Here is a 12,905-nt window from a genome sequence, read left to right on the forward strand (position 1 = left end):
TAGCTGGACTGTATAGGAAGAGCTTGACTGATTTCTTTCCACAATGCATTTTCATCAAAACTCATACATATTCAGAGATACAAATAGCATACCAGTGAATTCAATGAACTGCCACTGAAACCAAAACATTATTTTCTAGCATCTGTTTGTGGGAATTATGTAAAATACTTAATGCAATGTGTTTTCATTGCAATCCTATTTTTGTTTCCCAAGCAGTGAATTTTCATTTAAACCAATATGTTTACCTGAGACCCACACGCATGCATTTATTGGAACTGAAATACAGCTACAGATACAGGCAACACGTCTGAGGCCAAACCAATGCATTTTGATGCAACTCAGCCAATTTTCCACAACATATGTTCTGATTCTCTAGGGATGTAAAGCCCCATATAATGGTAAATGCACTGAATTGTGATGACAAGGAGGGGAAACTGATGTCTGGATTGTAAAGAAATACAAGAGCCTCAGCTCCCTGGAAACCTTGCCACCAAAAGCGTGCTTCAGGGACCAGCAGCATTGGTGTCACCTGGGGAGCTTGCCAGAAAGACAGAATCTCAGGCCCCACTCCAGACCTACTGATTCAGAATCCAAATTTTAACAAGATCCCCAAGCGATTTGTTTCCACAGTAAAATTTGAAAAGCAGTGTTTTAAAGCAAACTCCTAAATGGTCGTAGTTAACTTTAGGGTAATACTCTAAGTTTTCTGAGATGGAAAGCACAGCATGGTGACTACAGTTAATAATAATGTATTATATACTTGATGAATATGTTAATTCATCAAGTTAATTACTACAAATTGGTCGTAATAATCCTTTCACAATGTATACTTATATCAAAACATCACATTGTGCACCTTGAATATATGTACTTGTTATTTGTCAATTATACCTCAATGAACCAGAAAAACAGTTTTCTGTGGCAAGCACTTTTCTCCAGTGGACAGAGAGTTCGGTAAAAACAAAAGTTGAAACTAGCTTGCTTTATATGCAAAAGCAACCCAACCCCTTTTTCTTTTATAGGACATGTGATACATGAATTTATTTTTCTTGTGAACACTCAAAGAATTCAGAAGTCTGCTGAGCATTCTCTTCATTTTTATTAATTAATTTCTTTTAGAAATGGAGTCTCACTCGGTTGCCTAGGCTGGAGTGCAGTGACACAATCATAGCTCACTGTAGCCTCAAACTCCTGGGCTCAAGCAATCCTCCTGCCTCAGCCTCCCAAGTAGCTAGGATGACAGGACTATGTGCACCATCACACCTGGCTAATATTTTAATTTTTTGTAGGGGTAGGGTTTTACTATGTTACCCAGGCTAGTCTCGAACTCCTGACCTCAAGCAATTATCCTGCCTTGGCCTCCCAAAGTGCTGGGATTATAGGCATGAGCCACATGCCTGGACCTTCTTTTACCAAAGTTACTCACCATCAATACTTTCACTTCCCTTTAGTTTCTTTTCTATGAATTTATGTACATATTATATATATGCAAACATTTAAAAAACATAAGTGGGATATATTAGTATATTGTTACATATTATATACATATTATCTTTTTCATTTATCTACATGTTCCTGAGATCTTTCTTTGTCTGTCTCTGCTGGTCAACTTCAATCTATAACCAACCGCATGGTCCTCTGCAGTATGGACACACCATAATTTCTATAGCCAGCTTCCTATTTATGGACATTTGTATTATTTTTATTTTTGCTTCTATTATAAACAATGCCATAGGACTATAAGATTCTGACCCTCCCTAAACTGCTCCTAAGATCAGTGCTTGAGATATTTTGCAGACCCTGCACTTGATAGATCAGCTGGCCCCACCCAGATAATAAACTGGCTCATCTGATCTTGTGGCCCCCACCCAGGAACTGACTGAACACAACAAGACAGCTCTGACTCCCTATGATTTCATCTCTGACGAGTCAGCACTCCTGGCTCACTGGCTTCCCCCCACCCACCAACTTGTCCTTAAAAACTCTGCTCCCCGAATGCTTGGGGAGACTAATTTGAGTAATAATCAAACTCCAGTCTCCTGCAAAAAATAAAAATAAAAAATAAACTATGCCATATGAACATTCTTGAACATCTATCTTTTTGAGAATTTCTTTAGATTATATTCCCAGAAATGGAATTTTAGGGACAAGAGAAAGAGAGAAAAGCATACGGTAATAGACTCACGCTCAGTAGTAATCAAATGTAAATTAAACAATAGAGCCCTTTCCCTTCTTCAGGTTGGTAAAAATGAAAAAGAATGATGCACTTGTGGTAGGTGTATGAATTGGTAAAGCCTTCTAGGAAGAAAGTTTAGCAATAGCCAATCAAAAGCTTTGATGTTCAGGAAGGTGAGGTGCAGGCTGCTTCCAGGGCTGGTGGGGTTTGCCTCAGAGGGGAGGGCGTGGAGCCCCAGAAGGCCTGAGTCCCATGCCTTACAGCTCGCAAACAAACCTCCTTCATTCCATGGGACACTTCCTTTAGGCAGGCAAGCCCCAGAGGGACAGTGAGAACTTGCTCCAGTGTCAGCAACCCCATGGCACCCACGCTTCCACCTTCTCTTCCCGCGGGCTCCTTGACACCGGGGTTAGCCTGTAGCCCGCCTCTCTCTCCCGTCAGAGTGGCTGTACTTGAGTTGTCCTACTGCCCTTCCCAGCACCTGGCCTTAATTGGGGCTGCTCTGGGCCACTTTGCCAGGGATCCTGAAGTTGATTTGTAGGGAACAGGGATTGAGTGACCGGGCCCTACCTCCGCTCCCCAAAAACAATGTCCTGTTCTCATGTGCATGGCCCACCTCCTCCCCAGGACCTGGGTCCCTACGCTGAACACTGAGGTGGCTTTTGCTCAGCTAGTCTCCAAGACAGCACGAGCCTATTTTGCCTATATTGGTAAGAGTAATGGAGCTGTTCATTCCAGTTATCTTTCACTGGACTGAAAGGATTGGCTTAAAAAATTACTGTACCGTACTGCGATATTGAAAAATATATATTTCGTCTTCCACCTTGTTTCCCTGTGTACAACTCCTAAATTCCTTGGAATCTCCAAAGTGATGTCTTTTTTGTGTGCTGATGAGTTGACAGATGGCTGGCAGCCCATCGGTAGCTTCAGAACGGAGACTGGTCATGGGAAAGGCTAAGGCATGGTTAGAGGGTTGGGGCTTTCAGCCTCATCCCCCGACCTCTGGGAAGGGAAGAGGGGCTGAAGTAAAGTTGATCACCAATGACCAAGAGTTTAATCAATCATGCCTACATAATAAAGCCTCCATCAAAGCCCAAAAGAACCATGTTTGGAGACCTTCTGGGTAGCTGACCACGTGGAGGTTCCTGGAGGGTGTGGTGCTTGGGAAGGACATGGAAACTGCTTCTGCCTTCCCCCATACTTTACCCTATGCATCTATTAATCTTTATCCTTTGTAATATCCTTTATAATAAATCGGTGTTTCCCTGAGTTCTGTGAGCTGCTCTAGCATATTAATCAAACCCAAGGAAGGGCCACAGGAGGGGGCCATAGGACCCCTGATTTATAGCCAGTCAGATGCACAGATAAAACAACCTGGAGCTTGCAATTGGCATCAGGAGTGAGGGGTGGTCTTGGGGACTGAGTCCTCCACCTGTGCCTTCTTACACTATCTTCTAGGTAGCTAGTGTCTGAATTGAATTGAATTGGAAGAGTCTCGGCTAGAGTCCACAGAAGAATTGTTTGCTTCTTGGTATGTGGGGAAAAAAAACCCCACACATGCGGTCACAGAAGTCTTCTGTGTTGGGTGAGAGAATAGAAGAAACACGTTCAGTCTGTATTTTTTTCCTCTCAGGTCTGCTGTGCTGAGACTCATGGCAAACCCCAGGAGCCACCTATGATGTGCCAGACACATAAGCTCCTCCCTCACAGGCGTGGGTGCAGCCGGGGCCGACCGCATTCCAAGGAGCATTTCCTCTGAAAGCCAGGCCAAGTGCCCGCTCTCCAGTGTGAGTCAAGCAGTGCCATGCCTCCCACACCCCTTGCATCACATCTCTGGGAATGCACAGACCTTGCTGTTACACTCTCTCTTCCCACCCTTTATGGGTGTTTTCTTTAAGTGGCAGAAGGAAGTGGGCATGGGTTGGGTGAGGACCATGAATTCTAGTTTCTGCCATACTGCGGGTGGATTTGGGGAAGAAGAGAGTCTCCTTTCTGGCCCACACCACAGGGACATTCAGAAGCAGTTGTTAAAGGGGGAGCAGCATTGGTTGGGCCCAGGGAAGGACAAGTAGATGATTGTATAAAGCCAGGCATGAGAGCAGTTGGAATAAGTTGTTTCACTCATAAATTTATGGTGAGCCTTGTCTATATTGTTAATGGCATATTCTTGTGAAACAGACCCACATACTTCTGAAAAGCACGCCCTTGTTCCCTGCTCAGCTAACTCTGTCTGATCTCCTGACATATATATTTGGCAATTTGGAATTCTAAGCAGAGTTCAAAATTCTAGGCCAAGATTGGGATTTGGAGGAGAAAAGGGGCCAATTCCAGAGCAAGGGGAAGAATAAAATCTCTCCACTGTGGACACTGAAATGAGACTGATAATGACCTATTTATTATCCATCTAGGGCAGACCCCACAGGCAGGGGTCATGCATGGGGGAGTTCAAAACCTAGTTCATCAGGTTCTTTCCTCCAGGATTTTGGTCTAGGCAACATCAGATGAAAACGAACACTAAGGGCAATCCTGAAGAACCAAAAGAAACTGCCAATGGACAGGTATAACAGTGTGTGTGTGCGTACCTGTGTGTGTGCGCATCTGTGTGTGTGCACCTGTGTGTGCGCGCACATCTGTGTGTGTGCGCGCATCTGTGTGTGTGTGCACCTGTGTGCGCGCACCTGTGTGTGCTTGCACCTGTGTGTGTGCACCTGTGTGTGCGCGCACACCTGTGTGTGCACCTGTGTGCGTGCGCACCTGTGTGTGTGTGTGCACGTGCTGACATTCAAGGCAACAGCAGGGCTTCTTTACTATTAATCAACCTTTTTCTTCTCTGTTGGCCATGCCCTTCCATATGGCTCAGCAAACGTGCAAAGGAAGGAATAGTGGGAGTTGGAGAGGAAGAAGGCAAAACCTGGTCTATGTGTGGCTCTGAGGTTTTTGTTTGTTTTTTAAAATGTAATCCACTAAATTCACCTCTGGGACCATGTGAAATGTGACTCAGGAATGGGAAAATGATTTTAGCTCAGGAAATGCCACTGCCTTCCTAGAAATAGCTTTGGCTCAAGTGAAAAAGAGATGGGCGGGCCAGGCGTGGTGGCTTACACCTGTAATCCCAGCACTTTGGGAGGCCGAGGCAGGCGGATCATTTCAGGTCAGGAATTTGAGACCAGCCTGGCTGACATGGTGAAACCCGGTCACTACTAAAAATTCCAAAAATTAGCCGGGCATCGTGGCGGGCACCTGTAGTCCCAGCTACTCAGGAGGCTGAGTCTGGAGAATCGCTTGAACCCAGAAGATGGAGGCTGCAGTGAGCCAAGATCGTGCCACTGCACTCCAGCCTGGGCGACAGAGCGAGACTCCATCTTAAAAAAAAAAGAAAAGAAAGAAAAAGAAATGGGCAAGACAAAACCAAGTTTAAGAATGCAAGTTTATTACTTATGAAATTATAGATTGAAGGAACCAGAGACTTAAGTTTCTCCAGGCAGTAGTGTATATTATCAGGATGAGATAAGGAACACCAGACCAACAGGGCAGACAGGTCTGATGAAGGAAAGGGACCTGAAGGTCATTCTGAATCCAGTGGAGCTCTAAGTAGGTCAACTTTTGGCCTCCTCAGACCAACATCCCTTTGTGGTGACTCAAGACCAATTTCTACCTCAGGGTCAGGCTGGTTTGGTCAACCACCTCCAGTACGGCTGACTTAGTTTTCAAATTCAGCCACAAGGATCACATTGAGGAGTCTTTTTTTCAGAGACAAGGTCTTGCCCTGTTGCCCAGGCTGGAGTGCAATGGTACAATCGTAACTCACTGCAGCGTCGACCTCTTGGGCTCAAGCAATCCTCCTGCCTCAGCCTCCTGAGTAGCTGGGACTACAGACACACACCACCATGCCCAGCTATTTATTTTATTTTTGTAGAAATGGGTCTTGCTATGTTGCCCAGGCTGGTCTCCAACTCCTGATCCTCCCATCTTGGCCTCCCAAAGTGCTGGGATTACAGGCATGAGCCACCGTGCCCAGCTGATCTTGAGGAGTAGTTCTTTCTTTGCTCTGAAGCCCCATGGCTTCATTTGAATGTATGACTAAGCCCCTGTTAATGGTAACCAGTGAAACGAATTATTATTTTTTTTATTATTTTTATTTTTTTTTTAGGCAGAATCTTGCTCTGTCGCCCAGGCTGGAGTGTAGTGGCACTATCTCAGCTCACTGCAACCTCTGCCTCCTGGGTTCAAGCGATTCTCCTGCCTCAGCCTCCTGAGTAGCTGGGATTACAGGCGCCAGCCACCACGCCTGGCTAATTTTTTCTATTTTTAGTAGAGATGGGGTTTCACCACGTTGGCCAGGCTAGTCTCGATCTCCTGACCTCGTGATCCTCCCACCTCGGCCTCCCCAAAGTGCTGGGATTACACGCGTGAGCCACCGAGCTTGGCCAGTGAAATGAATTATTAAACATTATTAACCTTGGTATTGATATATCAAAATTAATTTACTAAAGAGTGTTGTGGCCCACACCTGTAATCCCAGCACTTTGGGAGGCCAAGGTGAGAGGATTTCTTGAGCCCAGGAGTTCAAGACCAGCCTGGGCAACAAGGCCAGACCCCATCCCTACAAAAAAATTAAAAAAAAAATAGCCACCAGGTATGGTGGTGCATGCCTGTGGTCTCAACTGCTTGGGAGGCTGAGGCAGGAGGAATGTTTGAGCCCAGAAGGTCGGGGCTGCAGCAGTGAGCTGTGATCACACCACTGCATTCCAGCTTGGGTAACAGAGTGAGATCTTTTCTCAAACAAACAAACAAACAAACAAAAAAGATTTGGAATCAATATCCTAGCAAGACTCTGGGTTGCAACTTTGCAAATCTTCTGCTGTGCACGTTTGTTGTTGTTGTTGTTGAGACACAGTCTCGCTCTGTTGCCCAGGCTGGAGTGCAGTGGCACAATCATTGCTCACTGAAACCTCGACCTCCTGGACTCAAGCATTCCTCCCGCGTCAGCCTCCCAAGTCTCTGGGACTATAGGCGTGCACCACCACGCCTGGCTAATTAAATAAAAAATTGGGGGTGCCAGGCGCGGTGGCTCACGCCTATAATCCCAGCACTTTGGGAGGGCGAGGAGGGTGGATCACGAGGTCAAGAGATTGAGACCATTCTGGCCAACCTGGTGAAATCCAGTCTCTACTAAAATTACAAAAATTAGCCGGGCGTGGTGGCGCATGCCTGTAGTCCCGGCTACTCGGGAGGCTGAGGCAGGAGAATCACTTGAAGCCGGGAGGCAGAGGTTGCAGTGAGCCGATATTGTGCCACTGCACTCCAGCCTGGCGACAGAGCAAGACTCTGTCTCAGAAAAAGAAAAAAAATTTTTTTTTTTTGTAGAAACAGAGTCTTTCTATGTTGCCCAGGCTGATCGCAAACTCCTGGGCTCAAGTGATCCTCTCACCTCCCAAAGTGCTGGGATTACAGGCCTGAGCCACCTTCCCCAGCCCTATGCACATTTTCACAAAGATATTTTGAACCCTAGCAGTGGGAAAGGATACTTTTTGACTGGTGACATCCCAGAGCTACCTTGAGTTCTTGTGGTTTTCAATGGATATTGCTGATTTTTGTTTAAATTTTGGTCAAATTTGTTTACATTAAAGGAGCATAGTTTTGTGTTTATTTCGGTTGGCTTGGCGACGTTGTCTTAAACATGGTATGATACACATAAGCCTATAATTTTTTTTAATTAAGTGAAGTAAAAGCCTGACATTAACACTTTGTGTAGGTTTATGTAAGTAATTTATTCCTGAAACTAATGCCTCTTCCAATGGAGGGTTTTGTTTGTTTGTTTATGGGAATTTTAAGTAATTTTCAGTGCCTGAGAATGTTCTCCATAAAACCTGTAACAAAACACATAATAATGGTTCCAATGAAAATAGTTATCTTAAAGTTGGATTGGATTTGAAATTCTAAATACCCTATGACTAGGGTATCAAAATTTAAGGTTTGGTCAAATGTAACTTTTTAGGTGTCTTGTGTATGGTACAAGTTTGAAAGTGTTTATGTGCACTACCTGTTCCATTCATCATATCTACCCATATCTGTATCATTTAAAATGAATACTTTTAGGTTTATTAAAAAGTAACGCTTCAAGCAAGCAAATGGAAATTATTTTGCAGTAACTACAAATAATAGAGAAGTATTATCATAGAGTTGTGGGCCATGACCTAGTGGGTTGTTTGTCACTGTTTATTTTCTGCCATTTCCTAGGGGTGAATTGCATCCTGTACTGTTTACAGCCTTATCTCCAACTTTTGCAGAGTCAAGAATGTAAAAGCAGCAGGGCTTGGTGGCCCATGCCTGTAATCCCAATATTTTGGGAGGCCACAGCGGGAGGATCACTTGAGGCCAGGAGTTCCAGACCTCCCTGGGCAACATGATGAGACCACATCTCTACAAAAAAATTAGCTGGGCATGCTGGCATGTGCCTGTAGTCCCAGCTCCTCAAGAGCCTGAGGTGGGAGGATCACTTGAGCCCAGGAGGTGAAGGCTGCAGTGAGCTATGATCACACCAATGCACTCTAGCCTGGGGACTCAGTGAGACCCTGTCTCAAAAAAAAAAAAAAAAAAAAGAGGAATTTAAAAGCATTTACTACTATCTAGTGTACTATATACTTATTATTAGTTAATTTTTGGTCTCCCTCACCAGAATGTAGGCTCCTTAAAGGCAGTAGTATTGCACATAATAGGGACTAATATACCTTTATTGAATTAATTAATGAGGGCCAAGATATCTCATGTATTGGGTGTCTACTATGTGCCAAGCCTTTTACTAGGTGCTTTACACACACATTTATATTGTGCCACTTAAAAATTACAGTAACTCTAAAAGATGACAGCTGAGTGCACTGGCCCACACCTGTAATCCCAGCAAGTTGGGAGCCCAAGGTGGGAGGATGGCTTGAGGCCAGGAGTTTGACACCAGCAGGGAGAACATAGCAAGACCTCATCTCTACAAAATTAAAAAAAAAAAAATACAAAAATTAGCCGAGTGTGGTGCTGCACACCTGTAGTCCCAGGTACTTGGGAGGTTGAGGTGGGAGGATCACTTGAGCCCAGGAGGTTGAGGCTGCAGTGAGCTATGATTGTACCACTGCGCTCCAGCTCAGATAACAGAGCCAGACCCTATCTCTAAAATTTAAATAAATAAATAAATAAATAAATAATGTCTATTATCCCCATTTTGAGGAAAAAAAAAAAAATCTGAGAGAAGGCCAGGCACCATGGCTCAAACCTGTAATCCCAGCAGTTTGGGAGGCAGAGACGGGCAGAAGGCTTGGTCAAGAGTTCGAGACCAGCCTGGCTAACATGGTGAAAACCCCTGCCTCTACTAAAAATACAAAAATTAGCCAAGTATGATGGTGGCGCCTGTTATCCCAGCTACTTGGGAGGCTGAGGCAGAATTGCTTGAACCCGGGAGGCAGAGGTTGCAGTGAGCTGAGATCACACCACTGCACTCCAGCCTGGGTGACAGAGCGAGTATCCATCTCAAAAAAAAAAAAAAAGCCTGAGAGAGAAATCAAGCAATATGCCCCAAATTACACTACTAGCAAATAACAAAATCAAAATTCAATCCCAAGTCTCAATTTTCTTTTCAAATTCTTCACTTACTGTATCCGTTTCCTGTTGCTGCTGTAGCACGTTACTGTGCACTTTCTCACGGTGCAGGAGATGAGAAGTCTGAAATCAAGGAGTCAGCAAGTCCACAGTCCCTCCAGAGGCTCCAGGAGAGAATCCACTCCTTGCCTCTTCTGGCTGTCAAAATTCTGTGGCTTGGAGCCGCATGGCTCCAGTGTCTGCCTCCAAGGTCACACGGCTTCCTCCTCTTCTGTCTGTGTGAAGTCTCCCTCTGCCTCTGTCTTATAAAGACACTTGTGATTGCATTTAGGATACCCCTAGAGAATCCAGGATAATTGCCTCATCCCAAGATCCTTAACTTTACATCTGTAAAGTCTTTTTTTTTTTTTTTGCCATATAAGGTAACACTCACAGGTCCAGGGTTAAGATGTGGATATCTTTTGGAGAGCCTAACACACACATCTTAAAAAGAGAATTTGTGCTCAGGTCCCCAGGGCCAAGACAAGGCCTGCTCTCCAGCACAGTCATGCCAATTACAACACTCAGGCAAAGCCCAAGGGGCGCTGGGGTCCTTTACAAGATGCAGTCACTTTTGTCTGGATCTGGAGCTTATAACCTGAGCCTAGTGCAGAAGAGGGGGTTGGAGGAGTGAGGACTGGATGGGCCAGATGCCAGGAAGGTAAAAAGATAAATGCTGATTTGTCAGATATGAGTGCTTGGTGACTGTAGGGTTCCTGAAAACAGAAGGAAGAGAGAGGAAGGAAATATGTTTCATGAATATAAAAAGAATTTGAGTATTCACTTTAACCAAGTGATCAAGCTTAGTGTCACCAATATGAAAAAAAAAAAAGGTGACATTGTTCACTTCTGGTGTGACTCAATAAGATACTCAACATCACCTGTTCAACACTCTTAACAAAGCTAAAAAGTAAATAAATAAATAAAGGTTAAATCACGTGGAAACCATCAGACAAATCCAGAATGTGGGACATTTTATGAAACAACTGTCTTGGATGCTTCAAAATATTTCAGTATCATGAAAAAAATCTGAGGAGATTGTTCTAAATTAAAAGACACTAAAGACACATAGACCAAAGTAGCACTTGAGCCTTAATTGGATCCTGGGTGGTGGTGGTGGTGGTGGTGGTTGTTGTTTTTCATTTTATTATTATTATACTTTAAGTTCTAGGGTACATGTGCACAACGTGCAGGTTAGTTACATATGTATACATGTGCCATGTTGGTGTGCTGCACCCATTAACTCGTCATTTAACATTAGGTATATCTCCTAATGCTATCCCTACCCCACAACAGTCCCTGGTGTGGTGGGTGATGTTCCCCTTCCTGTGTCCATGTGTTCTCATTGTTCAATTCCCACCTATGAGTGAGAACATGTGGTGTTTGGTTTTTTTGTCCTTGCGATAGTTTGCTGAGAATGATGGTTTCCAGCTTCATCCATGTCCCTACAAAGGACATGAACTCATCATTTTTTATGGCTGCATAGTATTCCATGGTGTATATGTGCCACATTTTCTTAATCCAGTCTATCATTGCTGCCTGGACATTTAGGTTGGTTCCAAGTCTTTGCTATTGTGAATAGTGCCACAATAAACATACGTGTGCATGTGTCTTTATAGCAGCATGATTTATAATCCTCTGGGTACATACCCAGTAATGGGATGGCTGGGTCAAATGGTATTTCTAGTTCTAGATCCCTGAGGAACTGCCACACTGACTTCCACAATGGTTTAAAAAAAAAAAACAGCTATTAAGGGCATTTTGGGAACAATTAGGAAAATATAAATAGGAACTATTTTATCATAGGATATTGAATTAACATTAATTTTCTTTTTTTAAAATACATGTTAGCAGCAGATTTGTATTAGACGGAGGATAACAAGGGTTAGGTAAGCAGTAACAAATGGCAAGTACAGCCATGCTACAGAGGAGTGAAGGCATTACTGGGTATGGGAATGGGCACTTATGAAATCTAAGGGTCAGGTCTCCTGACGAACTCTGACCACCCAGTAAGCTCTTCTCCTTGGCACGCAATGTGACCAGTGCTGGCATGAAAGGGTCTACAGTAGCTAGTTCAACTCAGCCAACCGTTCTTCCAGTTCTGGTCGAGCTTTGAATCTTCCCTTGAAGTCTTCTTCAGTGTGCTCCTTCACTGACAATCTGACTCCTTCAGGAAGACTGCTTTGGATTATTTCCAAGAAAATCTCTGCAAACATAGCACTCAAACTGCTCATCTGAACCACTCGCTCATGGGTGGTAAGCACTGAGTCCAGGAACGTTTTGCTGCCTTGGTCCTGCAACCACAACACTTCAGTGGTTTTGGTTGGCATCACATAACTTTCCTCGACTTTAATGGAGAGAGAGTTGCAGAAGTTGTGAACATACTGGGCATAACTCTCTGCCAGGGTCATGTCATATGCAGGCAGGTGAATGTTTAAAACCCCATATTCATCATCTGTCCCCAAATTAATGAGTTTCACTTCCACTTTTCGCTTCTTCTCGGGCTCTTCTGCTTTAATTAGGTGCTTGTACTTTCCAATGGCGTGGGTGGGCTTTGTCTTGTAGGGCGGACTAGTACTTAGTAGAATGCCACCTACAGAATAGATGGGCTTCTCTGCTGAAGTTCTAAGCCTTAAGAGTGAAAAGCCTTGCTTAAAAATGGTATTGTTCCTCAGGCACAGCACTTTTTCCAAGGTTCTGCTCATCCTTTGCTGCTGCATGGCCTCTAGCTGTGCACACCAAAGACCCACCCCCCCAACATTAATTTTCTTAGATGTGATAATGTTTTATGTCAGAAAGAAAATTTTAATCTCACAAGATACATGTGAAGTATTTAGGGATGAAGTATCCTGGTGTTTGCAACCAACACGGAGTACAATTAAACGAAGCGTATGTGGGTGTTTGTTGGACTATTCCTCCAACTTTTCTGTAGGTTATACTTTCTTTCCACATAAAAAAGGAAAAAATGTTGATGCTTATCTGGTGAATTTGGTGGTGCTCTTCACCAGTGATGAGTGAGGGGAGTTTGTCAGTAACTTATAATTGCTGCGCTGTCTTTGGATGGCTCTATTTTCAGTAATAATAGTAAACTGACACAGTGTGG

The 12,905-nt window shown here is 44.0% G+C and overlaps 1 protein-coding gene and 1 long non-coding RNA gene across 3 annotated transcripts in view; one reads left to right on the forward strand and one right to left on the reverse strand.

Moving 5' to 3' along the window:
- LOC130541576 (uncharacterized) overlaps nt 1-11,324 on the forward strand; it is a 26,023-nt gene extending 14,699 nt beyond the window's left edge. The window contains exons 2-4 of the long non-coding RNA XR_008955642.2: nt 3,810-3,963; nt 4,655-4,734; nt 8,417-11,324. This is a non-coding gene — a long non-coding RNA (uncharacterized LOC130541576). The remainder of the gene's footprint in view (nt 1-3,809; nt 3,964-4,654; nt 4,735-8,416) is intronic.
- Nucleotides 11,325-11,853: 529 nt separating this feature from the next.
- On the reverse strand, nt 11,854-12,507 carry LOC100983603 (large ribosomal subunit protein mL48-like). Of its 2 annotated transcripts, XM_024929290.3 has the most exons (2): nt 12,289-12,507; nt 11,854-12,036 (listed from the first exon to the last, which is right to left on the reverse strand). In XM_024929290.3, exons 1-2 carry the CDS (start codon nt 12,505-12,507, stop codon nt 11,872-11,874), a joined length of 384 nt encoding a protein of 127 aa, XP_024785058.3. In that variant the 3' UTR covers nt 11,854-11,871. The 2 variants fall into 2 exon arrangements, with proteins under 2 accessions (XP_024785058.3, XP_024785057.3); XM_024929289.3 differs by having other exon boundaries at nt 11,854-12,507.
- Between the last annotated feature and the right edge of the window lie 398 nt (nt 12,508-12,905).

This window comes from Pan paniscus, chromosome 5 (genome assembly GCF_029289425.2).
Source record: "Pan paniscus chromosome 5, NHGRI_mPanPan1-v2.0_pri, whole genome shotgun sequence".
NCBI classification, from domain to species: Eukaryota; Metazoa; Chordata; class Mammalia; order Primates; family Hominidae; genus Pan; species Pan paniscus.

Coding starts and splice junctions, on each gene's coding strand:
- LOC100983603 (XM_024929289.3), bottom strand. CDS start 12,507: ATGAGCAGAACCTTGGAAAAAGTGCTGTGCCTGAGGAACAATACCATT.